This window comes from Balaenoptera borealis (assembly GCF_965194805.1).
Source record: "Balaenoptera borealis genome assembly, chromosome: 2".
In the NCBI taxonomy this organism is placed as follows: domain Eukaryota; kingdom Metazoa; phylum Chordata; class Mammalia; order Artiodactyla; family Balaenopteridae; genus Balaenoptera; species Balaenoptera borealis.
This window is the reverse complement of record NC_138867.1, coordinates 157,139,564-157,165,255: the sequence shown is the minus strand read 5'-3', so window position 1 is coordinate 157,165,255 and position 25,692 is coordinate 157,139,564. Positions and strand designations below refer to the sequence as shown.

Below are 25,692 nucleotides of genomic sequence, written 5' to 3'. Positions count from 1 at the left end.
AGCCTCAGTTTCTCATGTATAAAATGGGACAGTGACCCCTGCTTCACAAACTTCTCTCCCTGGTACATAGAAGGTTCTCAGTAAAGGCAGAAACAGGGTCCTGGGACATTCCTTTGGAATTTTGGGGCCTTTCATATCTTGGAGTCCTACTTAAATGATCAATCTGGATATTTAAGTTGAAATGGGCTCTAAATGTATATTTTTCTTCAAGGAAAAAAAGGAAAGCAGTGAGTTATAACTCTTTGCTGGTGAAAGGCAAAACCAGCTCTGGAAAAACTTCCCAGGACAGGGAAGAACTTGAGCCGACCCTCTCCCCAGCCCCTGAAAGCTTTCGTGGTTACGTAATCCTTTTCCACCCACGAATTCATGAAAATGCTGTTCTCAGGGAATTGGCTCCATTGTTCCTGCTCAGGACACCCACTTGTAGCTTGGAGAGGCCCCGTTGGGCCCTAAGACCCCTGGAGCATCCCTTCCCAGCCCACCTCTTAGCTTTTCCTTGAGGCCGAGGCCAAGGGCAGGGACGGGTGGGAGAAACGGCCCCTCTCCTAGGGGTCAGTTTTCTGCCAAGACTGCCACGTCAGCAGAACAAAAGCGAGTTTCATGTTAGCACAAAGGCGGGGGGGTGGGGAGAGCAGCCCTGTGCAATTTTCCATCCCAGCAAGAGCTGGGGAAGCCAACTTGGCAGAGGATGCGGCTTGAAAAATAAGAATTACAGTTTGGCCTTCCTCCACTATGGAAAACAAAAGCCTGCTCGTCAAAAGCCTGCTCGTTCCCACCAAAGGCTGTTCTCTCCTCTGAGCACCCTTCCCATTCCAGGAAGGCTGGCCTGAGGGGAGGGCTGGGTGTGGGCTCGCTAGCCCTCCTTCTCCGTGACTCACACAGAAGCTTCACAGCAGGCGCAGATCCGCATTTCACCTGGAGGCACCGGCCAGGGGGGCGCTGGCCACTCTGTTCTGCCCCATAGCCCAGGGCCTGAGCGGTAACTCCACTCCGCTGTGGATAAATGATGAATTAGCCTGTCGGAGGCAGATCTTAAGAAACCAAGTTGGGGGTTGAGGAAAGGAGAGGTGCTCTTCCTTGTAGAATATAAGGCAGTATCATGTAACCTATTTTTTAAACAAAGTAATTACCCTTTTTTAAGCACCTAGGGAGGGCCAAGCCCTGTGCTGGTGTATCACGGAGATGACTACTAAGAGATAGGGGCTGCTCTCCCATTTTACAGATGAGGAGCCTGAGGCTCTGACAGGTAAATGCATTTCCCAAGGCAGCACAGGAAGGAATAGACCCCCCTGGGATTGGCCTGGGGCCTCACTGACCCTGTGGAGCCTGTGGCCTCCCCTGCACGTGCTACTCCTGCCGAGGGGACTTCCTGTCCCCACTGCTGGCCGGGCACCTGACATGTGCCCAGAGACTCACTGAGGCCACACAGGAAGAAGAATGACATTATTGTGTCCCACCCGCAGGAGACGTTGAAGGCACCTGAGTTCTTGGTCCTCTCCCAGCCCCTGCAGGCCAGGCCTCAGGCGAATTCTCTTGGGCCGTGGTGGCTCTGAGGTGAGCCTGTGCCGGGCCGGTGCTAGCACCATGCCCACTGTAAATTTTTCGAGTCAGGTCACAGCCTTCTCAGTAAGAGGCCTGTACACCCCTCTCTCCACCCTTCCTCTGATTTTATAAAAGGGGAAATTATACCAAACTGGGACCAAAATGTTTTTGGTAGGCACCAAAATGTTTTTGACAGGCACCCCTTCTCCCATTTTGAGAAATAGATTAGAGGGCAGGAAGCGTTTGCTGTGTAGGATTTCTCTTCACAGGCACACACTTCTTATTTTTCCTGAAGGTTCAGGATTCTCCTAGGAATTCTGATCTTCAAGTGGTCCCACCCATGAGGGTGGTAATTATTACTCCCACCCAGGGAAAGACTGCCCCACCCAGAATGTCAGCAGGGGCCCTCCCTGTTGGAAAGCACCAGTGCCAGGAAGGCAGGCCCCCAGTGCCTGCACACAGAGGGCTCACACAGAGCCTGCCCCTAGGGAGTGAATGAGGGAATATCATCGGTTCTAGGGAGGCCAGGTTGTAAACTCCTTCCCACTTTGCTGCATAATTTGCTTTTTTCATTTTAAATGACATGAAAATTTTCTGATTCCCAGAGCAATCAATGTTTATAGTAGGCACTTTGGGGAAAGTATAAAGAAGAACACAAAAAGGCTTTGTCTTCTACCCTCGGAGACAAGCGCTATGAACCCTGTGATGCATTTTCTTCTAGATTTTTTTCTCTTCTAACAAGCGTGGTGTATCAGAAATTTGACTCACTCATCAGAATTAAACCCATCACCATTATAAAGAAAGAGATCCTTGTTATTAAGGAATATAAGGAATATGTATTTCATCTCATTGTGGGTTCTTTTTTAATTAAATGGAAATGAACAAAAAAAGGATTACTATTAGGTTGACCATATCTACTTCATTTGCTGATTGTGCCTTTTTGCCCAAGAGCAAGTTGTCAGATTATTTTAAATGTGACCTTAACCATATGGTCTTTTTGGGTACAAATCTCCCTGACCACCTTGCATTGCAAATCTTTAAAAGTCAATAGGTTGTTTCCCATCATCCCTTTCGATTCTGTCCTATGATGAAAACTCTTTATGGGCCTTTCCTACCGTCTTGTCCCTGCTCACCCAAGGTTGACCCATGGAGACAGCAGTCTCACCAGCGCCATCTCAGATCAGTGGTTAACCTCTCCTCACCCTGCCAGCCTCGTAACCCAAATTCTTCTCCAGGACCTACCTCCTTGGACCAGAAGTAGGTGAAGTTCTTAATAGGTCTCCATGCCCTGCAGTCTGGAGAGCTGTGGTCTCCCTGTGCCTTCCTTTTTGACCCCTAGAGGCCTCCTGGTCGCCCCGCATGAGCATGGCAGGGGGACTTGTCTCCATCCCCCACCTCTTTGTCGCTCCTTGATGTCTTATTTCTGATTTTCCGGCCCCTGTCTCTGTGACAAATCCAGAATGGTGTGGCCATGCTGTCTGGATCCTCAGTGCATGAACTTTGCCACCATCTCCCCATGAGAGGATCTCCTTTAAGACTCTCGGGAACCCGCTGATTTGCTTGAAACAAACCTCACCCGTAATGTTTCAGCATCTTAGATATTTCCTGAGACCCTCAGTGGCATCATTTATATACTTGTCTTTGCCTGTGACCCATGTCCTCTGCCCATATGTCACACTGGAGGTTCTGGTACCACAGCCCAGGGCTCAGATGTCACCCAGCAAGTAGTGAATGGACTGTGTTAGTATTCGGTGTGGTAGGAGGGCTTGGAGCCCTCTGTTACAAACACTTATTGGCGAAGGAATTGAAGGGATATGTCGTCCTGGCAGGTGGAATCCACCTTCATGCATTGATCAAACGTGAGTGCCATGTGGCAGGGGCAAAAAATTGACTAAAGCCCAGTCAATCCCTATTTGGGCGGAGCCCCATGACTAGTAGGAAGGAAGAAGACATGTAAATTCGACAATGTGATGTGTACAATCAGAGACAGGAACTCTTTTTTTTTTTTTTTTTTTTTTTTTTAATTTTATTGAAGTATAGTTGATTTACAATGTTGTGTTAATTTCTGCTGTACAGCAAAGTGATTCAGTTATACATATATATATTCTTTTTCATATTCTTTTCCATTATGGTTTATCACAGGATATCGAATGTAGTTCCCTGTGCTATATAATAGGACCCTATTGTTTATCCATCCTATATATACTAGTTTGCCTCTGCTAATCCTAAACTCCCAATATTTCCCTCCCCCCCCCCCCCCCCCGCCTTGGCAACCACAAGTCTGTTCTGAAAGAGACAGGAACTCTTAACCCATTTGAAGTGTGTAAGAGTTTCCCAGCAGGGGTAGTGGGTGAGGTTGGATGGGGAAGGTATTCCAGGCAGAGGGAAAGGCACAGAATTATGAGAGAGTGTGGAGTATTGGGAAAACATCAGACTAGAGCAGAAAGTATACAAAGAAAGAGGAGGGAAGGAGACTGAGCTGTCGAGTGAGGGCATATCTGAGTGTTCGCTGAAGTGCTCACCGCATCTGAGAATCTTATAGTTGGACAGGGGACCTCCGATCATCAGATCTTCCTTCCTTGGTTTGATTCCAGCCTCCCTTATCTCACCAAAAGTTATCCACTGAGCCCCACTCCCTCAAGCCCTTGCGCTAGAGCTGTGAACAGGGCTTTGGAGGACCAAGCATGGGGTCATCCAGGCCCTGTGGACGCCCAGCACCAGGTATGGATGGCAGCCAGGAATTTAGGTACCACTCAGGCCTACCAGAGGCAGCCACATCCTCATCCTCCCAGGTTGCTGAGAGCTTGTCAATGCTCCCTTACAACGCTGTGTGCACTCTCATCTCCTGCAGGCAAAATTCTCTTCCGACGGAGCCACATTCGGGACGTGGCCGTCAAACGCCTGATACCAATCGATGAATACTGTAAGGTAAGTCTGAGAAATGCCAACACTTCCCTGTGTCTCGTGTCTTCCCCGTGGGTAGTTTTGGGGTTTTTTTGTTTGTTTGTTTTGTTTTTCTTTTCCTTTTCTGACTACAGGATGCCCATTGTGAAAGATCTGTAGTGGTGAAAAAAATGTAAAGAAATTAGAAAAACCAATCACCCATGATCCTTTAACTCAGAGGCAACAATTATGAAGGTTTTTACATATTTCCTTTCTCTCCTTTCTCTCTGCATGTATTTCTTTATGGTGTTGAGATCATCCCATATGTGTTATTTTTGTTGCTCTTTTTCTTTTCTCTCATATTAAAAGAATTTCCCCATGCTATTAAAAAAATCTTCTTGAACCTGCTTTTAATGGTTACGTAGTATTCCATTGTGCATGAATGTTCTAGAAGTTATTCAGCCAACCCCTGTTGGACAGTGCAGCTGGCTTCCAATCCCTTAAATGTTCTCAACCACAAGGGGCCTCCCTGCCTTTTGGTTATGTTTTGTTTGATTTGAGGCTGATGTCAAGAAAGAAGCATATTTTTCTTTTGTTTAGCTTCCCTAATCTTTAGTATTTATTCCTCTAACTTAAAATCACTAGCAGTTTGATTGGAGAAGGGTAGGAATAGAAAAAATGCCTTAAAAATGGAGCAGTGAATGCTTTCTCCCCCTAAGATCAGGAGCAAAAGCAAAGTATATTTGCTCTCTCCACCGCTGATCTACATTTTACTGGAGATTCTAGCTGGTGTAAGCAGGCAAGAAAAAGGAATAAAAGGCATACAGATTAGAAAGGAAGAAGTAAGACTGCCTTGATTCACGGATGACATGATTCTATTGTAGAAAACCATAAGGAGTCCACAAAAAAACCTGCTAGAACTTATAAATGAGCTTAGTAAGATTACAAGACTCAAGACAAATATTAAAAAATCAATTGTATTTCCATCTACTAGTAGGGAACAACCCAAAAATGAAATTAAGAAAATAATTCCACTCACAATAGCATCAAAAAGAATAAAATAATTAGGAATAAATTTAATAAAAGAAGTACAAGGTTTATATACTGAAACTACAAAACATGGTTGAGGGACGTTAAAGAAACTCTAAATGAATGGAGAGACATTCCATACTAATGGATTAGGAGACTCAACAGTGTTAAATTGGCATTTCTCCCCCAGTTGATGCACAGAGTCAATGCAATCTCTGCCAAAATCTTAGTAGGCTTTTTTGTAGAAATGAACAAGCTGATCCTAAAGTGTATGAGGAAGTGCAAAGGGCTCAGAATAGCCAAAACAATTTTGAAAAAGAAGAACAAAATTAGAGAACAAAATTGTACTACCCATTTTCCAAACTTCTTATGAAGCTACAGTAATCAAGACTGTAGTACTGGCGTAGCACTTCCCTGGTGGCGCAGTGGTTAAGAATCCACCTGCCAATGCAGGGGACGCGGGTTAGATCCCTGGTCGGGAAGATCCCACATGCCACGGAGCAACTAAACGCATGTGCCACAACTACTGCGCCTGCACTCTAGAGCCTGTGAGCCACCACTACTGAGCCCACGTGCCACAACTACTGAAGCCTGCGCACCTAGACCCCGTGCTCCGCACAAGAGAAGCCACCACAATGAGAAGCCCGCGCACCGCAACAAAGAGTAGCCCCCCTCACTGCAACTAGAGAAAGCCTGCGTGCAGCAATGAAGACCCAACACAGCCAAAAATAAATAAATAAATAATTTATTTGTTTATTGGGGGGAGAAAAAAAGACTGTAATACTGGTGTAAGGATAGGCAGATGGACTACTGGAAGAGAACTGAGAGTCTAGAAGTAAACTCTTCAGATTTATACTCAATTGATTTTCAACGAAGGTACCAAGAAATTCAGTGGGAAAGGGTAGTCTTTGTAACAAATGGTGGGATCATGGGATATCCATATGCAAAAAAATAAAAAATAAGTTTTTAAAATTGGACCCTGACCTCACACCATGCATTAAAAAATCAGCTCAACTCAAAATGGATCATAGACCTAAATATAAAAGCTAAAACTATAAAACTTGTAGAAGAAAACATAAAAGAGAATCTTCATGACCTTGGTGTGGGCAAAGAGTTCTTAGATATAACACCAAAAGAGAAAAATTGATATGCTCGACTTCATTAAGCTTACACATTTCTGTGCTTCAAAAGATATCATGAAGAAAATGAAAAGACACACCACAGATTAGGAGAAAATATTTATAAGTCATATATCTGAGAAAGGACTTGTGTTGAGACTATATAAACAACTCTTACAACTCAAAAATGAAAAGACAACCCAGTTTAAAAATAGACAAAAGATTGAATAGAAACTTCACCCATGAAGACATACAATGCTTAATAAACACATAAAAAGTTGTTCAACATCATTAATCATCAGGGCAATGAAAAATAAAACCATGATGAGATGCCTACACAGCCTCCAGAATGGCTGTAATCAACAAGACACACAAGAGGTGAGGATGTGAGATAAAGTGGAGCTCTTTATTCTGCTGGAGACATATGATGGAAACCACTTTGGGAAACAGTTTGGCAGTTTCTTCAAAAGTGAAATTTATCATACGATTACTCTCAGGTACATACTCACAAGAAGTGAAAACTGTCCACACAAAGAATTGGATGCAATTGTTCATAGCAGCATTAATTCGTAATAGCCCCAAATTGGAAGCAATCCATATGTCTATCATCTGGAGAATAGATAAAGAAAATGTGGAATAAGGCATACAATAGAATATTGTTCGACAGTGAAATACTGATTAATGCTGCAAGATGAATGAATCTCAAAAACATGATGCTATGCAAAAGAAGACAGATGCAAAAGACTATATATTGTATGATTGCATTTACATGAAATGTGCAGAAAAGGCAAATTTAGAGAAAGCAGGTCAGTGGTTTCCTGGGCCTTGGGGCAGTGGAAATGGAGATTGACTGCAAATGAGGTTGGGGACATTTTTGAGGTGATGGAAAAGTTCTAAAACTAGAATGTGGTGATGGTTGCCCAACTCTATAATTTGAATTTGAATCATTGAATTGTGTACTTATAATGGGTGAATTTTATGGTGCATAAATTATACTTCAGTAAGTCTGTAGAAAAATTTTGAAGGGGGAAAGTGTGGGGATAGACGCCCCTCTCTTGGCAGGAGATGTCATGGAAGGGCAGAAAATCACTCCTGATTGACCATCTCCTCTTTACCAGACATGACCACGTTTCATCCCTCCAATAACATGGAGGACGTGTTCTTTTTCCCTTCGTGTTGATGAGGAAATGGAGGCCCAACAAAGTTACTCACAATAACAGTATTCGAGACTTTGAGAGATGAACCCAGCCCTTTTAGGACTTGGCACTCGCATACCACTTATGGCCTCTCCAAGAAAGTACAAATTCAAGAGGCCAAAATAGTTAAGCGTGTGTTTCATAGAAGCAGATAGACTCAGACTCTTCTCTCTCCTAAGGATACCCTTAAAAAAGGGATGGGGATAAGGGGCAGGGCTCGTCATTCAGGCACAAAGACACCACTGCTGCCTCCCAGATCTCAGAGGAAAGTTCAGATCTTTGCTCTTTGTCCTTTTCCAAACCTCTAGAGCCTAAAATTCCTTTGTCCAGGCCCTGCTGGGAAGAACTTTGAACCCTTGGGGTCACCTTAGCCAGCTGGCAAGTTCCACCTGGTACCTTCCCAGAAACCTCGGCCCAAATGTGCTCTCCTGCTTCTTCCCCAGCCCACCCAACTTCTCTCCAGTCACACCTTCCTCTCACCCAGGGCTTCCCGAACCCCTGGACATTTGATTTGGAAAAGGAAACATAAAATCTTGGAGGGATAAGGGACAGCAGCAGCTGCCTGCATCTGGCTATGCTTGGAATGGTCCAGAGATCATGAATTGACCTGGATTAACCACAGGGAAGAAACTGCTTATGTTACCTTATGTTACATGAGCCGCATGGAAGTTACCACCCCTGCTATTAATGCATCATAAGAAGCAGAGCAGTTATTTGGGGGTTTTAGTTGGCCAAATTCCCTGGGCTTAGCTTCAAGGGAACTGCCCTCCTGGAAGGAGATGAAACCATCCCTTTTGTTACAAGGCCTGTGAAGTCTTTTAGAGACTGCATAGACCTTTATGTAAGATCTGGTCTCTGTTATTGACATTGTTGTGAGCTGACTTAAGCCAATTTGATCTATCACTGTCCGCCTTATCTTGGTAGAAATTGGTAGTTTCCAATAGGTAAAGATAGAGGAAGGCTGTAGATGTCCCCAAACCTAGCTACCAGCTAGGAAGAAACTTTCTGCTCTACCAGACCTATCATAAAGTTACAGTATTTAACATAGTATGGTGTTGGCACAAGGATAGACAACCATTGGAACAAAATAGAGAACCCAGAAACAGACCTATGTGTATTTGGACACTTTGATACTAACAAAAGCGGCTTTGTAGATCATTGAGGAAAGGTAGGATTCCTCAGTAAATAGGTATCCGTATTGGAAAAAACAAAAAAGATAACTAACCCCTGCCTTGCACACACATGGAATCATTTCCAAGTACATTGAAGACCTAAATGTAAGAGGTAATTATAAAAGGTTTTAGAAGATAAAAATAGGAAAATATCTTCATAATCTCTAGGTATAGAGGGACTTCTAAAGACACAAAAAGTACCAAGCATAAAAAGATTGATTTATTTGACTACAGTAAATTTAAGGACTTCTGTTCATCAAAAGACACAATGAAAACGAGACTCAGCCAAATCCTGCCACACATACAAGCATTTGTTATCAAGCAGTTCCCTAAACAGACTCTCAAGTTGTTGTATAAACTCAGTGAAATACCAGCTGTCTTGTCTGACACCGCTTTGCATGAAAGTTTCCTTAAGACAGATGCAGTGGTATCCTAGTGGCAGGATCAGCTAATCCTAACCATAGTCTGACAGTAAAATCTTCAAGAAGAGGTAGAACACAGAGGATTCGGAATCCTAGAACCAGGGTACCAAGAAGAAGGATGTATAATGCTGGGCTCGCCGTGTTCTGTTCATGCAAGGGCCACCCCTCATTTCACCAGTGAAGAAAATTATTTCTAACAACTGTTATGCTAGTAAATAGAGGCTATAGTGTTGGTCAGAGGTGAAGATAGCTGAAGCCCCAAAGTAGCCTTTTCTGAAATGAGAACTTGTGATTAGAGTCTCCTACTTGCTGAAGTGTTCATTCCTGATGAGGGTACTTCAGATATTAACTCACCATTATTAGAGTGTAGGTTAAATCTAACACACACACACACACACACACACATACACACCTATGAACATGTGAGTGTGTATGCCCGTGCTGTAGTATTTTATTTTTTTATTTTTATTTTTTATTTTATTGAAGTATAGTTCATTTACAATGTTGTGTTAATTTCTGCTGTACAGCAAAGTGACTCAGTTATATATATATATTTTTTTCACATTCTTTTCCATTATGGTTTATCATAGGATATTGCATATAGTTCCCTGTGCTGTGCAGTAGGACCTTGTTGTTTATCCATCCTATATATACTACTTTGCATCTGCTAATCCCAAACTCCCAATCCTTCCCTTCCCCACCCCCTCTACTGTGCTGTAGTATTGGGTTGACCAAAAAGTTCGTTTGGGTTTTTCCGTGACATCTTACGAAAAACCCAAGCAAACATTTTGGCCAACCCTAATGTTTTAAAGTAAACTCTATAGGCAGTATAACAGTAGTGTTTACCAGACTCCAGTCCCTTGAGACCTCCCCTGAAGATTTTTACCATATTCTGCTACCTATATTATTATTAATATTTTTCTTTATATTCACTTTTTTAACTTCTTTAAAAATATATATTTTAGAGAAAATTTTATATCACAACCACAATGTAAAACTGGTATCACGTACCCTAAAAGTAAAAATAAAAACAGTGATGCAACAGCAACAAAAACTGTTTTTTAATCTAGCCAGCTTCTGTTGCTTACTACCAGAGGAAGCTCTGCAGAGCCTGGTCACGCTCGCGGGAAGCAAGTTGGGGAAGTTCTTTCTTCTAGGAATTTTATAGTTTCAGGTCTTATGTTTAAGGCTTTAATCCATTTTGAGTTGATTTTTGTGTATGGTATAAGATAAGGGCCCAATTTCATTCTTTTGCATATGGATATCCAGTTTTCCCAGCACCATTTGTTGAAGAAGCTGTCCTGTCCCCGCCGTGTATTCTTGGCACCTTTGTTGAGGATCAGTTAACCATATGCATGGATTTATTTCAGGGCTCTTGGCAATGATCTCATGGATATGACACGAAAATCATAGGCAACAAAAACAAAAATAAAGAAGTGGGAATACATCAAACTAAAAAGCTTCTGCACAGCAAAATAAATAATCTATAGAGTGAAAAGGCAAACTACAAAATGGGAGCAAATATTTGCAAATCACATATCTGATAAGGGGTTAATCCCCAAAATATCAATATCTAAGGAACTTATACATCTCAATAACAAAAAGAGCTAATAACCCAATTTTTAAATGGACCAAAGGCTTGAATAGGCATTTCTCCAGGGAAGATACACAAATGACCAACAGGTATATGAAAAGTTGCTCAGTGTCGGCTAATCATCAGGGAAATGCAAATCAAAACCACAATATGATATCACCTCACATCTGTCAGGATGGCTAATATCAAAAACAATAACATGAAGTAAGTCAGAAAGAGAAAAACAAATACTGTATGCTAACACATATATATGGAATCTAAAAGAAAGTGGTTCTGATGAACCTAGGGGCAGGACAGGAATAAAGACTCAGACGTAGAGAATGGACTTGAGGACACGGGGAGGGGGAAGGGTAAGCTGGGACGAAGTGAGAGAGTGGCAGTAACATATATACACTACCAAATGTAAAACAGATAGCTAGTGGGAAGCAGCTGCATAGCACAGGGAGGTCAGCTTGGTGCTTTGTGACCACCTAGAGGGGTGGCATAGGGAAGGTGGGAGGGAGGCTCAAGAGGGAAGGGATATGGGAATATATGTATACATATAACTGATTCACTTTATTATACAGCAGAAACTAATACAATGTTGTAAAGCAATTATACTTCAATAAAGATGTTAAAAAAAAAACAAAAACAAGACAACAGGTGTTGGTGAGGATATAGAGAAACTGGAAGTCTTGCACACTGTTTGTGGGAATGCAAAATGCAGCCACTATGAAAAACAGTATGCAGGTTCCTCAAAAAATTAAAAATAGAACTACCATATAGTCAAGCAATCCTATTTCTGGATATTTGTCCAAAGGAATTTAAATCAGGATTTAGAAGAGATATTAGCACTCCCATGTTCGTTGCAGCACTATTTACAATAGCCAAGATGTAGAATCAACCTAAATGTGGCCTGTACATACAATAGCATACTATTCAGCCTTTAAAAAGAAGAAATTCGGGGGGGCTTCCCTGGTGGCGCAGTGGTTGAAAATCTGCCTGCCAATGCAGGGGACACGGGTTCAAGCCCTGGTCTGGGAAGATCCCACACGCCGCGGAGCAACTGGGCCCGTGAGCCACAACTACTGAGCCTGCGCGTCTGGAGCCTGTGCTCCGCAACAAGAGAGGCCGCGATAGTGAGAGGCCCGCGCAGCGCGATGAAGAGTGGCCCCCGCTCGCCGCAACTAGAGAAAGCCCTCACACAGAAATGAAGACCCAACACAGCCAAAAATAAAATAAAATAAATAAATAATTTAAAAAAGAAAGAAGAAATTCGGCAATACGCAACAACATGGATAAACCTTAAGGACGTTATGCTAAGTGAAATAAGCCAGTCACAGAAAGATCAAATACCGTATGATTCCACTTACATGAGTTATCTAAAATAGTCAAATTTGTAGAATCAGAGAGTGAAATGGTGGTTGCCAGGGGCTGGGGGGAGGGAAAAATGAGGAGTTACTAATCAACAGGCATGAAGTTTCAGTCAAGCAAGAAGGAATCAGCTCTAGAGGTCTGCTGTACAATAGCCAACAGTACTGTGCTGTGCACTTAAAATTTTGTTGAAGACACAAACTCTCTCTCTCTAGCCGAGGTGTTGTGATTGAACTGAATCACCTTGCTGACTCTAAAATCGCCCCTGGAAGCAGCACACTATTTTTTAAATATATATATAAAAATCTATTTATTTATTTATTTATTTATTTATTTATTTTTGGCTGTGCTGGGTCTTCGTTGTTGCGCATGGGCTTTCTCTAGTTGCGGCGAGCAGGGGCTACTTTGTTGCAGTGCGTGGGCTTCTCACTGTGGTGGCTTCTCTTCTTGCAGAGCATAGGCTCTAGGTGCGTGGGCTCAGCAGTTGTGGCTCGCGGGCTCTAGAGCGCAGGCTCAGTAGTTGTGGCACACGGGCTTAGTTGCTTCGTGGCATTTGGGATCTTCCCAGACCAGGGCTCGAACCCGTGTCCCCTGCATTGGCAGGCGGCGGATTCTTAACCACTGTGCCACCAGGGAAGTCCCACAGCACACTATTGTACTTGGTACAGTCCAGAGAGCCAGAGGTTAACTGAATGTTTATCAAGCAGCTAGTATATGATGGAAACCTTACAGCCACTTGCTCACTTGTTCTGTAGCACAACCCTCCAGGATGGGTGTTAGTTATTTCCATTTTACAGATGAGCAGACTGAGGCTCAGAGGTGATAGGACATGGCTAGAGCCAGAACCAGGAGCTGCATCTGTCTGAACTTTCATTATTACACAGGCAAGCAGGACTTGCCCTCCTCACCTCTCCTCTTGACCCTGCATCGAGCAGCCACGTCTGTCCAAAGGGCCAGGATTCCATGCGGAACAGAACCACAGTTTTCGTGGAACTGTGGTTCTTTGTCATACTGACCAAACACGAGACAATTCTGGGGTATTTCAGAAGCGGAACTATTGCTATGCCCCAGGTCATGTTTTTGCTGTTAGCCTGTCGTTCCACAGGAAAGGGGCAAATATCAAAGCATTCGGTGCTGCCTTTTATGAGTAACTTGGCTTTGTATTATGCTTTGGGGGTTTGGTTTGGCTTTTACCTCCTAGGATTTGCTCAAAACATAAAGAGAACTTGGCACTGTCGGGAGGTTTCCGTGGGCCTCGTCATCCCTTCCGCACTGGTCCATTCGGGGTCTCTGCCCATTTCAGCAGAGAGGCCCCCTCTAGGCAGAAACCATGGCCACCTCAGGGCTTACCCAGGGCCACGTGGCCACGGCCAGGCCTCTTCCTCACATCATTTATCCAGCAGATACTTTCAACCAGGCATCAGGGTCCTCCCAGCACTGTCAAGGCATGTGGGAAGGTGCAGGAGGAACTCCTCTGAATTTGGGGTAGAGGAGCTGGAGTCGCTGGTTTGGGGCTCAAGTCCTGGTCACTTCCCCAGAACCTCTGTTTCACCATCTCTAAAGTGGGCCAGCCCTTTCAGGATGACATGACATGATGCAGACGATGGGAGCCATCAAGTGCTGAGCCAACATAGGGGAACGTTGTGTTTGCAGTCTGGGGGGAGCCGCATGATTTCTGCCCACGAAGCAGCCAGGACACACCACGGTCCAGCATATAATCAGCCTCTTCATTATGTGGTTCCAACTGCAAGAGCTGCAGGATTTCAGAGGAAAGAGCGACCCACAGGGAGCCCCAAGACAGCAGGAAAATGAATACTCCCTGCTCCAAACCAGAAAGAGAAGGGGGTCAGAAATGGGAAGTGGGATGTATCCACTCTCTGCCTCTGGCCTGGAAAAGGCTGGTCCCTGGGGATTTGCTACAGAGCAGGAGATACTTCAAGGCTAATTTTAAAAAAATCAATGAGCAAAAATCAATGAGCCACAAATACCAGGCCCTTAGGTCAGCATCCTTCATCCTATCTTTATCCAGTGTAGAAAGTAGACAGTGACCAGGGAAGGCACGCTACTAAAACATGTCCACTTACCTTACAGATTTCCCCACTTTAGTTTTGGGCCAGGTCATACATCAGGAGAGGGGAAGTGGCTTAAAGTCAGAGCCTGACTCAAAGGTCATGTCAGGTCAGCAACCCAAGTGACTACCAAGGAGTGAATGAATAAACAAAATGTGTTTTACACGTGGGATGGAATGCTATTCAGCCTTGAAAAGGAAAGACATTCTGACACATGCTACAATGTGGATGAACCTTGAGGACATAATGCTAAGTGAATCAGCCAGTCACTTAAAGGGTAAATACTGTATGATTGCACTTACATGAGGTACCTGGAGCAGGCAAATTCATACACACAGAAAGTGGAATGGTGGCTGCCAGGGGCTGGGGAGGGTGAGTGGAAAGTTGTTGTTTGATGGGTACAGGGTTTCAGTCTTACAAGATGAAAAGAGTTCTTGGATGGATGGGTGGTGGTGATGGTTCCACAACAGTGTGAACATACTTAATGCCACTGAATTGTACACTTAAAAATGGTGAAGAGCAGGGACTTCCCTGGTGGCGCAGTGGTTAAGAATCCGCCTGCCAATGCAGGGGACACGGGTTCGAGCCCTGGGCCGAGAAGATCCCACATGCCACCGAGCAACTTAAGCCCCTGTGCCACAACTACTGAGCCTGTACTCTAGAGCCCGTGAACCACAACTACTGAAGCCCGTGTGCCTAGAGCCCATGCTTCACAACAAGAGAAGCCACCACAATGAGAAGCCTGTGCACCGCAAGGAATAATAGCCCCCACTCGCCGCAACTAGAGAAAGCCCGCATGCAGCAATGAAGACCCAACGCAGCCAAAAATAAATAAATAAATATTTTTTTAAAAAGGCGAAGACGGTAATGATGTATGTGTATTTTACCACAATAAAATTTGTGGTAAATTTTAATTTAAAAATTAATACTTTTTAAAAATTGGAAAAATAGATCATACAGGTCAAAATACCTCTGAAAGCCTTGTAGAAGGTACCACATTGGAGACCCCCATCCATCTTTCCATTAGTCCATCATAACCCAATGGCAGGGTTGGAAAATCACTTTGTGAGGGGGTAGCTTTTAGAGGCTTCTTCTACAGAAGATACAAGACATGTCTTTTCCACTCCAGACTCAACACTCAGCATGGCAAGAAGGCATATGAGAGGCACCAGGGAACTGAGGCTTATCTGCAGAGAGAGCAGGGTCCCGCCTCACTCCACAGCACGCCTGTGTTGTTTTAAATTCATGCCTCTGCACTGGCCCTCTCCCTGCACAGAAGTTTATAATAGAGTGTGTGCACAAAACAGCCCTACTGCACTCAGATTTGCATCCTCAGAACCTGTGCCAGAGGGGGGCTTAAGTAAACATTTGTTAAACTAATCTCTTTATTCATTTTGGAGCCATGTCTTTGTTTCAAATCATTTCATAATGGGATGTACCCTGTAATTCTGTCCTGTTTCCACAGAAATCGGTGCAGTGCTGGGCATAAAGAAAATGTCTATTGAATCACTGAATGAATACCTGTTAGTAGAGAAACCAGCATAATAAATGCCTGGGCCCACTTCGTGCCCCTCACCACCTCCTGATCCAGCCCATTGGCAGGGACAGTTGAGGCTCCTGTAACTGATGAGCCAAAGGGGCAGATTAACATGGACTTGGGCATTGGGACGTCCCGGGTGTTTCAACCTTTTGTTAATCTGGGAACTTCTAACTTCTACCCAAATCATAAAATAGTCCCTTCACTTTAACACTTCAGATCCATGAGTTGGGACATGCAGACATGTTGAAAATAACCTAAATGTTCGCTGGTAAGCAGCTAGTTGAATAAAACATGAGATATCTATCTAATAGACACCCAGTATCCAGTAGAGATGGTGATGTAGAAGAATAATGACATGGCATGAAGTTCACAATTTTTATTTTTATTTTTATTGAAGTGTAGTTGATTTACTATGTTATATTAGTTTCTGGTGTACAGCAGAGTGATTCAGTTATACATATATATATTCTTTTTCATATTCTTTTCCATTATGGTTTATTACAAGATATTGAATATAGTTCCCTGTGCTGTACAGTAGGACCTTGTTCACAACTTATTGCTTTGTCTAAATATGTACATATTATTTGTCCAGATATGCCTGTAATATATATGTGTATATATATACTGTGTGTGTGTGGTCCCCAAACCAGCAGTGGCAACATCACCAGGGAACTTGCTAGAAATGCACGTTCTCAGGCCCCACGCCAGACCTACTGAATCTGAAAGTCTGGGAGTAGGGCCCAGCCCCCGAGGTGATCCTGACGCCTGCCCGTGTCTGAGGACTTCCTGACTTAACGGCATTCCTGACACCCCTTCCCTTCCGTTGGGCTCACCTGTGTGTCTCTTCTGCAGGCCCTGATCCAGCTGCCCCCCTACATCTCTCAGTGTGATGAGGTGCTGCAGTTCTTTGAAACAAGACCTGAGGACCTGAATCCCCCCAAAGAGTAAGTTGGTTTGTGGATCTCCTTAGAGCTAACTCTCACAGCCCTCCTTCCCGCTGGGCCGGCCAGCCCCAGGAGGAATGGGAGGAAAGCTAAGTAAAAATTAAACTAGATTACATCAGTGGAGCCCCTACCGGGCCTCACTTCAGGTAACCTTCGTAGTGACTGCAGGTAGCCGTAGCTGAGTTTTACAGGTGAAGGAAGCTGGCCGAGTGCACTACTGAATTCCCTAATGCCCTGCATTTACCCACCATACCTGAACAGGGGAGACGGTGAGCCCTCGAGGCAGAGACTGTGTGCCTTGTCCGCAAAGTTAGATGTGCCCAGGACCATCAGGGATGTGAGTGAGTGACTGACTGAGACCTGCTCAAGGTCCCGTCGCTAGTGAATGACGGGGCCAGGGTTTGATCTCACTTCTCCCTGCAGCGGACAGGCTGCGCTCCCAGATGCCAAGCAGTGCATCTCCCCAGCCCCCCAGTGCACATCGCACAGAATCTCAGTACCACCCGCCTGCTGGCCAAGAGTTGATGGCACCAACAGCCGTGCCAGCATGAAACACTGACTGATGCATGATGCTTTTTTAAAAGCGCTTTTCGGGGAAAGGCATCATATACGTCTGCAGAAAGAAGGGATCTGTCTAATGGAGAAATCGCAGTGGGGGAGGAGGACACAGACCACAGGTGCTGGGCCGTCCTGAGTCACAGGAGCAAGAGCTGGCAGGGTTAGGGGTCCACTGGAGCCCTGTCAGGAACAGCTGAGAAGTGCCAGCCAGGCGCTGTTACAGGAGAAGTGTGAACTGCTCTTCTTAGTTCTGAGTGTAACTCACTGCCCAGGACAGCAGTAATGACCCAGGCTTGCATCGGTTCAGCGTTCATGTGCTAAGCACTTTATGTAGGCTGAGCTAGAAAAACTCATGTTGCTTTCTAGAAGTGAATCTGGTGAACTCACAAAGCTTACTTTTTAAATAGACCTGTAAGGAGAAAGCAGCAAAGAGTTTTAACACATGAAATCAGGCCATTTATATATATACACGTGGCTACATGCAGAATCAAGTTCGGAGATCACAGAGGGTGAGCTGATCGCTCAGGACTAATGGTTTAACTGCCACACAGATGAAACTTTCTACAGTCAACATATTGCAATAAATACCATTTCCTGTGACAAGCACGGAGTTAAGTGAATACAGCTTCTCAGAGCCAGCACACAGAAGCATGGGAATGACATTCCGTAAGGGACCACAGTAAATCTTTTGAATCAAAACATCGCAAGGGAATGCCTTGCCAACACATGAATTTTTTTTGAAAAGATACAGAATAACTGTAAATCTGCTAATGGGCCTGCAGCCCATCCTGGCTAATATTTCTGTTCTTGGTGTCTTTAGCATTTGTGCCTAGTAAACAGTCCCCAGCTTTTATGGACATAACATGACATGGTGAAATATTCTCAAGGGACCTTTGTCTACAGTGCTCCCAGGCAGTCAGGGTTAAACTGCTAACTCAGGCTGGTAGCCCCTGGCTTTGATTCTAATTTCTAGGTGAAGTGAATCAAAGAATATGGAGCTTAACATATTCAGTTTCTACTTCATTCTATCACAAAACTGCCAGGTAGGAGCTATCGTTCCCATTTTACAGATGAGGAAGTTGAGGTTCACAGTAAGGAAAGAGACTTGCCCAGGGTCACACAGGTTGGAAGAGGCGAGGTGGATCTTCCCCAGGTCTGCCTGAGTCTTCACATAAGCTCTGTGTGTGTGCCTCCCACAGAAGGGACAACTGGGCTTAAGAGACAGAGTCTGGGTGAGTCTGGGTTTGCAGTTGGGTACATCCAGGTTCAAATCTCGCCTCTACCACTCATGAGCTGTGTAACCTTGGGCCTCGATTTCACTCCTTGTGAAATGGGAATAGCAGCGAGCCTTACGATTACAGTGATGATGGAATGGCCGCCACAAGTAAAAATTCCAGGAACCTGCCAAGTGCTCACAAAGTGGTGGCCCGTGGTATTTTTCCCTCTCTGGATACCCAACTGTAGCTGTTTTTACTCCCAGAGTTGTTCAAGACGTCCAGGTGATGGGCTTTCACAGGGAAGGTTGCTTGGCCGCTCTTAAGCCGAGTGGTTCTGGGCAGGCTGCTCCTCCCCCCTGCGCCTGTCTCCTGTCTCGTGGGAGGGGTCTGACAGCACCTCCCTCGCAGCTTTGCTTGGGAATCCAATGACAAGATGTGGAGAGAAACACTTGGCCGTGCTTCACCAACCTGACTCAGTGCCCACAGGCAGGGAAGGAGGAACACCAGCCCCCGAGGGGCAGATCTGACCTGGGTGTGGGTTCCTTGGGCCACAGGGTCAGTGACATCTAGATTTTCTTCTCAGCCTCCCAGAGATCTTAACTTTGGGGAGGATCGTGGACCGTTTGGAGAATCCAATAAAAGCTTTCTTCCTTCTCCCGAGAAAAATGCCCCGTTTCAGGAGGTCCTCAATTGTGCCAAATCCCATTCAGGGACTTGAGGTTAAGAACGGCCACCCAGGTGCCCCTTCTGAATGTTAATGCTCAGATGTCTTTGGCCTCCTGCCTGGCGAGGGTGGTGAGTGGGTCCCCAGCTCCGAGCAGGCATCAGCCCAACTTATCGACAGAGATGGGAGAGAGCCAGGCCAGGGGCAGCCCTCTGTGCTTGAGAAGAGCCCAGGCACCTTCGTGCAGGAAGGAAGGACACTGGGGAACATAGGGTGGGAGCCCGCCCTCTAGAGGAGCTGGCATGTCGGGGAGGCTGTCTGGGGGCTTTGTCATGCTCTCTGGTGGCCACAGCCTGACGTTCCCCACTTGCTGGCTGGCTTGGGCTTGTAGAAGGAACATAGGACTGGGAGTTCTAGACCCGGCGCTGTTCCCGGTCCGGAGCACCAGCATTGTTCATCCATTCAAGAAATAGGTATCGAGGACCTGCTGAATGCCAGGCCCACGGGCTGGGCACGGAGGGACAAAGAGGTGACATGGCAGATGCAGTCTGTGCCCACAGGGAGCTTCCAGTCTGCTGGCCAGGCAGCCAGCTGTTCCACCCGGGCAGAGCAATCCCCTCCCCTCCCCTTCTGCCTCGCTTACTTCATCTGTGAAATGAGACCGTGTCACCTGCCGCACCCACATTATGGGGTTATTGGGAGACTGAAATGAAATAGCAGTGGGAAAATTAGGACATGATCAGCAGCTAGTTTTCTGGAGTTTGGGGGCTGAAATCGTGGTGAGCCCCCTTGGGTATTATGCTTGATAATTCAAAAGATAGACCTGTTCCCCAGTTTCCTGGAGTTAGAGTTTTGTTCTTATACTTTTAAGGTAAATCCATTTCCTCACTTCTTCAGTGGGAATAATAGTACAGTCATCCGTCATTACTGGCAGGGGGATTGGTTCCAGGACCCCCCATGGGTACCAAAATCCACGGATGCTCAAGTCCCTTGTATAAAATGGCATAGTGTTTGCATATAACCTACACACATCCTCCCATATACTTTAAATCATCTCTACATTACTTATAATACCTGATATAATATAAATGCTCTATAAATAGTTGCCAGGCACACAGCAAATTTAAGTTGTGTTTTTTGGAACTTTTCTGGAATTTTTTTCCTGAACATTTTCAATCCGAAGTTGGTTGAATCCATGGATGTGGGACCCACAATCATTGTGAGGTTTGAATCTATGTGTGTGAAGTGCTGAGCACAGTGCCTGGCACATAGTAGGTACACAGTTTTCACATCTCCTTGGCTGCCAGGGCCAGGATGCTTGGGTTCTGCGATCTTTTATGAGATGGTAAGAGAGAAGCTAATTGGTCCGTTTGATTATTGTACATCACTGGAAGAAGTGGGTACCATGTGGAGATGCTTGTTCTCATATGGGAGGACCGGAATCTTTCATCTCAGGCCTTCCAGATGGCTCTCCCTTCCCCCACATCTCTGGGCAAAAACCAGCAAAGACAGGGTCAACCATTCAAGTGTGTTAACTCCCCAAACATTTCCCACAACTGCCACCCACACTGAAAGTCCAGAAAAACAAGCCTAGTTCCTGCCTTTGGGGCCTTAGGGGCCAGTGGACATTTTTTGAGCTATTTTTATTTTTGATTTGTACAGGCTGTTTATATAGTAAGGAATTAGCCTTTTCCGTATTTGTGGTAAATATTTGTCCCTTTTATTGTGCATTTATATCTTGTTCCTGGATTTTTTTTTTTTAATTTTATTTATTTATTTATTTATTTATTTATTTATTTATTTATTTATTTTTGGCTGTGTTGGGTCTTCGTTTTTGTGCGAGGGCTTTCTCTAGTTGCGGCAAGCGGGGGCCACTCTTCATCGCGGTGCGCGGGCCTCTCACTCTCGCGGCCTCTCGTTGCGGAGCACAGGCTCCAGACGCGCAGGCTCAGTGGTTGTGGCTCACGGTCCCAGTTGCTCCGCGGCATGTGGGACCTTCCCAGACCAGGGCTCAAACCCATGTCTCCTGCATTGGCAGGCAGACTCTCAACCACTGCGCCACCAGGGAAGCCCTTGTTCCTGGATTTTATGATGTACATAAGTTTTATATTTTTGTGAAGTCAAATCCGGTGACCAATTTTTTAGTTGTGACTTCTTTCATTTGCTTTCAGTCTAAGAAGGACAGTCACCATTCAGACACAAGATAGTTCCCTTAATTTTTTTCTAGTTGATTTATGCTTTGGGTTTTCTTTTAATATTTACTCATTAAATCGATTAGAAGTCATTACAACATTTGGCATGTGGTGAGAATCTAAAGTTTTTTCCTCTGGTTAGAACCTTTTGACCAGCTAGAAGAAATCTTATTGCTCCGTTTATTTAAAAACAAAAAAGACCACAATCTATAGTGTTTAATGATCATTTCCCTTTCTTCCTTCAGGAATAATACAAGAGAAAAACAGCACCTGCCCTCAGAGGGGCTTCTATACTGGTGGGAAAGGCCATGTGAACATGTGGATACGTGTGGCCTGTGCGCACACAAACACACGCACAAATAGAACATCCGCTAAAAATACAAAACACAGCCTAGACTGTACCCCAAGAAAGCACAAAGTAACAGCTGAGATAAGCTAACCAGCATCCTGCTGAAATAGATGTATTAGTTCCAAGAGGCTTCCTGGAAGGAAAGGGAAGTTTTCAATCTCTTTGTCTGTTCCCCTCTGTGTGACCTTGGGCAAGTGACTTGACTTCTCTGAGCTTCTCTTTCCTCATCAGTAAAGTGGGCATGGCTAACCTTGCTCTCATCTTGGTTAGGCAATGTCCTGCTCATAAAGGGTAGTGATAGTGTCAGGCACATGGCAGGTGCTTACCTAGTGATGCCTTCCTGTCCTTAAGCCGGACTTTGAAGGAAAAGGGAGGGAGGGAAGGAGGGAAGGAAGGAAGGGGGCAGGGAGGAGGGAAAGAAGGAGAGAGGGAGGAAGGGAGGGAGGAAGGGAGGGATGGATGGAGGAAGGAAGGAGGGGAGGGGAGGGAGGGAGGAAGGAGGGAAGGAGGGAGGGAGGGAGGGAAGGAGGGTGCTGAGAACCCCAAGGGTGGCTTTGGGGCCACAGCAGGCAGCCTCAGCTGGGCCTCGGTTGTTGTTTAGGCTGTAATGAATGGTGAGGGCAGGTGCTCAGTGGGGTTGGTCCCTTGGTCAGGATTCTGGTGCTCAGACCTGAGTTAGGGCTTGTGATGGAGACTGGGAGTCTTTCCCAGCAGTTTCTAAGGAAAGAAATGAATGGTGCTCTTAGAGGAAGGTTTTCGCTACCATTCCTGGGTAAACTTGCGATCACCCTAAGCATGTCACACAGAAAATAACGTGCCTGCTTGAGCCCACACAAGCTGCTGCTTGAAACCGAGAGCCCCCTGCTGCCCCTCACCCCCATGCTCCAGCTAGGACAGCGAGACAACTAGCAGGGGTACACGGTAGTGTGGGAGCTGGGATTTCAGGTATCCCAGACCATGGCTCAGGCCTCAGCCTGGATGGCAGCGAGGGAAGAGGGCTTTACATGGAAGCAGACTTAAGAGACCTTTGCTGGTGTGTCCTGGAGCCAGCAGTTAAGAGGCAACTTCCCCCACCGGACCGTCCAGGGTGTGGTCAGGAGAGTGGGCTCCAGCCAGGCCTCCCGGCTTCCAATCCTGGGAGAGATGCCTCACCTCTCTGGCCCTCAGTGTCTCCACGTGCGAAATGGAGTGACCCTCAAGGGTTGATGTGAGGATTCTGCGGGCCAGTCCAGGTACAGCATTCTGACCAGGACCCTGTCCACAATGAGTGGCAGGAAATGTGAGCTGGGATATTCCACTGTCACCCTCCCCCTCCCCTGCACAGGGGAGTGACACTGAGCCTCACTGGGTAATGCCTGGCCAGAGGACATCACTACTGACTGGCCCAGCTGCTCCTTCCAGACACACAGGAGGGCAGCCCCAAGCTCCAGGGCTTGGCTTAGCTCCCTGCTCCCCGGCTTTCGAGGTTACACCGAAAGCATGATTACATGGTGGTTAAAAACCCAGACTTTAAAATCAGACACTGAATAGACATTTCTTCAAAGAAAATACAAAAATGGCCAAGAAGCATATGAAAAGATGCTCAGCGTAGCGCCCTTAGCCATCAGGAAATGCAAGTTCCAACCACAGTGAGATACCACTTCATACCCACTAGCATGGGTAGAATCAAAAAGGCAGATAGCAACAAGTGTTGAGGATGTGGAGGAACTGGAATCTCCGTATGTTGCTGGTGGGAGTCTACAATGGTGCAGCCACTGTGGAAGACAGCCTGGCAATTCCTCAGAAAGTTAAGCCTAGGGACTTCCCTGGCAGTCCAGTGGTTAGGACTTGACCTTCCAGTGCAGGGGATGCAGGTTCGATCCCTGGTCGGGGAGCTACGATCCCACGTGCCTCGGGGCCAAAAAGCCAAAACATTAAAGCAGAAGCAATATTGTAACAAATTCAATAAAGACTTTTAAAATGGTCCACATCAAAAAAAAAAAAAATCTTAAAAAAAGAAAAGTTAAGCCTAGAGTTACCATATTACCTAGCAATTCCATTCCTACATCTATAATCAAGAGAAATAAAAATATATGTCCATACAAAAACTTGTGTACAAAGTTCATAAAAGCATTATTCATAATAGCCAAAAAGTGGAAACAACCCAAATGCCCAATGGCTGATGAACAGATAAAGCGTGGTTTATCCACACAGTGGGATATTATTCAGCCATAAAATGGAATGAACACTGTTACGTGCTACAATGTGGATGACTCTTGAAAACATTATGTTAGATGAAAGAAACCAGTCACAAGAAGCCACCTATTATATGGTTCCATTCATATTAAATGTCCAGAATAGACAAATCCTTAGAGATAGCAAGCATGTTAATAGTTGTCAAGGGCTGGAAGGAATGGAAATGGAGAGGAACTGCTAAGGGGTACAGGGTTTCTTTTGAGAGTGATGAAAATTTTCTGGAATTTGCTGATGGCAGTGGTTGCACAACTTTGTGAATATACTAAAAAACAGTTAATTCTACACTTTAAAAGGATAAAATTTAAGATATGTGAATTATATTTCAATTTTTTAAAATGAAGATAGGCCTGGGTTCAGACCCTGGCTGTGCTTCTTGCAAGCTGTGTGACCTCGGGCAAGTTACTTAACTTCTCTGTGCCTCATTTTCCTCATCTGTAAAATGGGCACCAAGAGAGTACTTATTTCCTGTGGTTATTATGAGTATTAAATGAGTGAACTAAAAGTGCCTAGCAGGGTCCTAGCACAGGGTAATAGCATTTATTAGGAATTTTGTAGTATTAGCTAATGTTACTGCTGCCACAATATCTATCTCAACCCAACCATCCTATCACCTCCCTTTACTTTTTATAACATCGGAAAGCTTTTTACTAATGGGATAATTTACGTAAAAGTATGTTGTAAAACCTGATTTGTAACATTTTGTTCATAATGCAGTTCTGTGTATAAACTCTGACGTGGTTGACAAGTGTATGGGAGCGATTACTCATTCTGTATGGACTCTAGCCCATAATAGTGTCCTCTGTGTCACTGTGAGGGAGATGTGCTGGGTTCACTGCTAGCCAGGTGTCTCCCCGGTTTTAGTGTATTCCACTCACCACTGAGCACTTCCTGCTCCAATTGTACAGCTCAGGGCACTGCTCAGAAGTGAGGCAAGGCCTCCACTGTGCCTGATGAGGTGGGTGTCAGGCTCAGTGCAGTGTGAGGTCCTAACTCCTGTTTTCAGACTGCATACCCACCTCTACCCCCTGCCTATCAGCTCCTCCCCAGAGCCCCCTACTCTACAAATAGAGTGGAGATGCTGGTCCCCAGGACACCAGAGCACTTATCAGGCAAAGGGAGAAAATTAAAAGGAATTCTTTTTTTTTATTTTATTTTTTTTATTTTATTTTTTTTATTTTAAAGAGTCTGGGTCCCTGGGACTGGCTTGGATTTTACACTCATTCACTGGAGATGTTGTGGGATGGAAAATCTCAGTTTCCTAACGGAATAACTCATAGCAATACAGAAAAGATATTGACTCATTACTCTTTCCCACCCCTATTCTTTCCTGTACAGGGAACATGTTGGGAAAAAGAAATCTGGTAAGAATATTTTCTGTTTTCTCCTACTCATTCGATGTTTAGCATACCCCTACTGAACGAAGTCCAGGCCCTGGGCACTACATGGGGTATACAGTGATGTGGATGGATGGATGGATGGATGCTGAAGGACATTCGGAGCTGAGGGGACGGCGTGCAGGCTGGGAGGTGCCAGCATACAGTCGATTTGGGCCTGATCCATTCGCCAGCCTCGGCACCAGGCCTGGCTCTGTGCTTCCTTCGATCAGCCACTGATC

The 25,692-nt window shown here is 45.1% G+C and overlaps 1 protein-coding gene across 2 annotated transcripts in view; it reads left to right on the top strand.

Annotated features, from left to right (window-relative positions):
• The window catches only part of SH3PXD2B (SH3 and PX domains 2B), a 122,303-nt gene that overhangs the window by 47,466 nt on the left and 49,145 nt on the right, over positions 1 to 25,692 (top strand). For both annotated transcript variants that reach the window (XM_082380861.1, XM_082380860.1), the window contains exons 4-6: positions 4,394 to 4,470; positions 16,771 to 16,862; positions 25,413 to 25,438. In XM_082380861.1, coding sequence (XP_082236987.1) covers positions 4,394 to 4,470; positions 16,771 to 16,862; positions 25,413 to 25,438 — 195 coding nt within the window. The remainder of the gene's footprint in view (positions 1 to 4,393; positions 4,471 to 16,770; positions 16,863 to 25,412; positions 25,439 to 25,692) is intronic.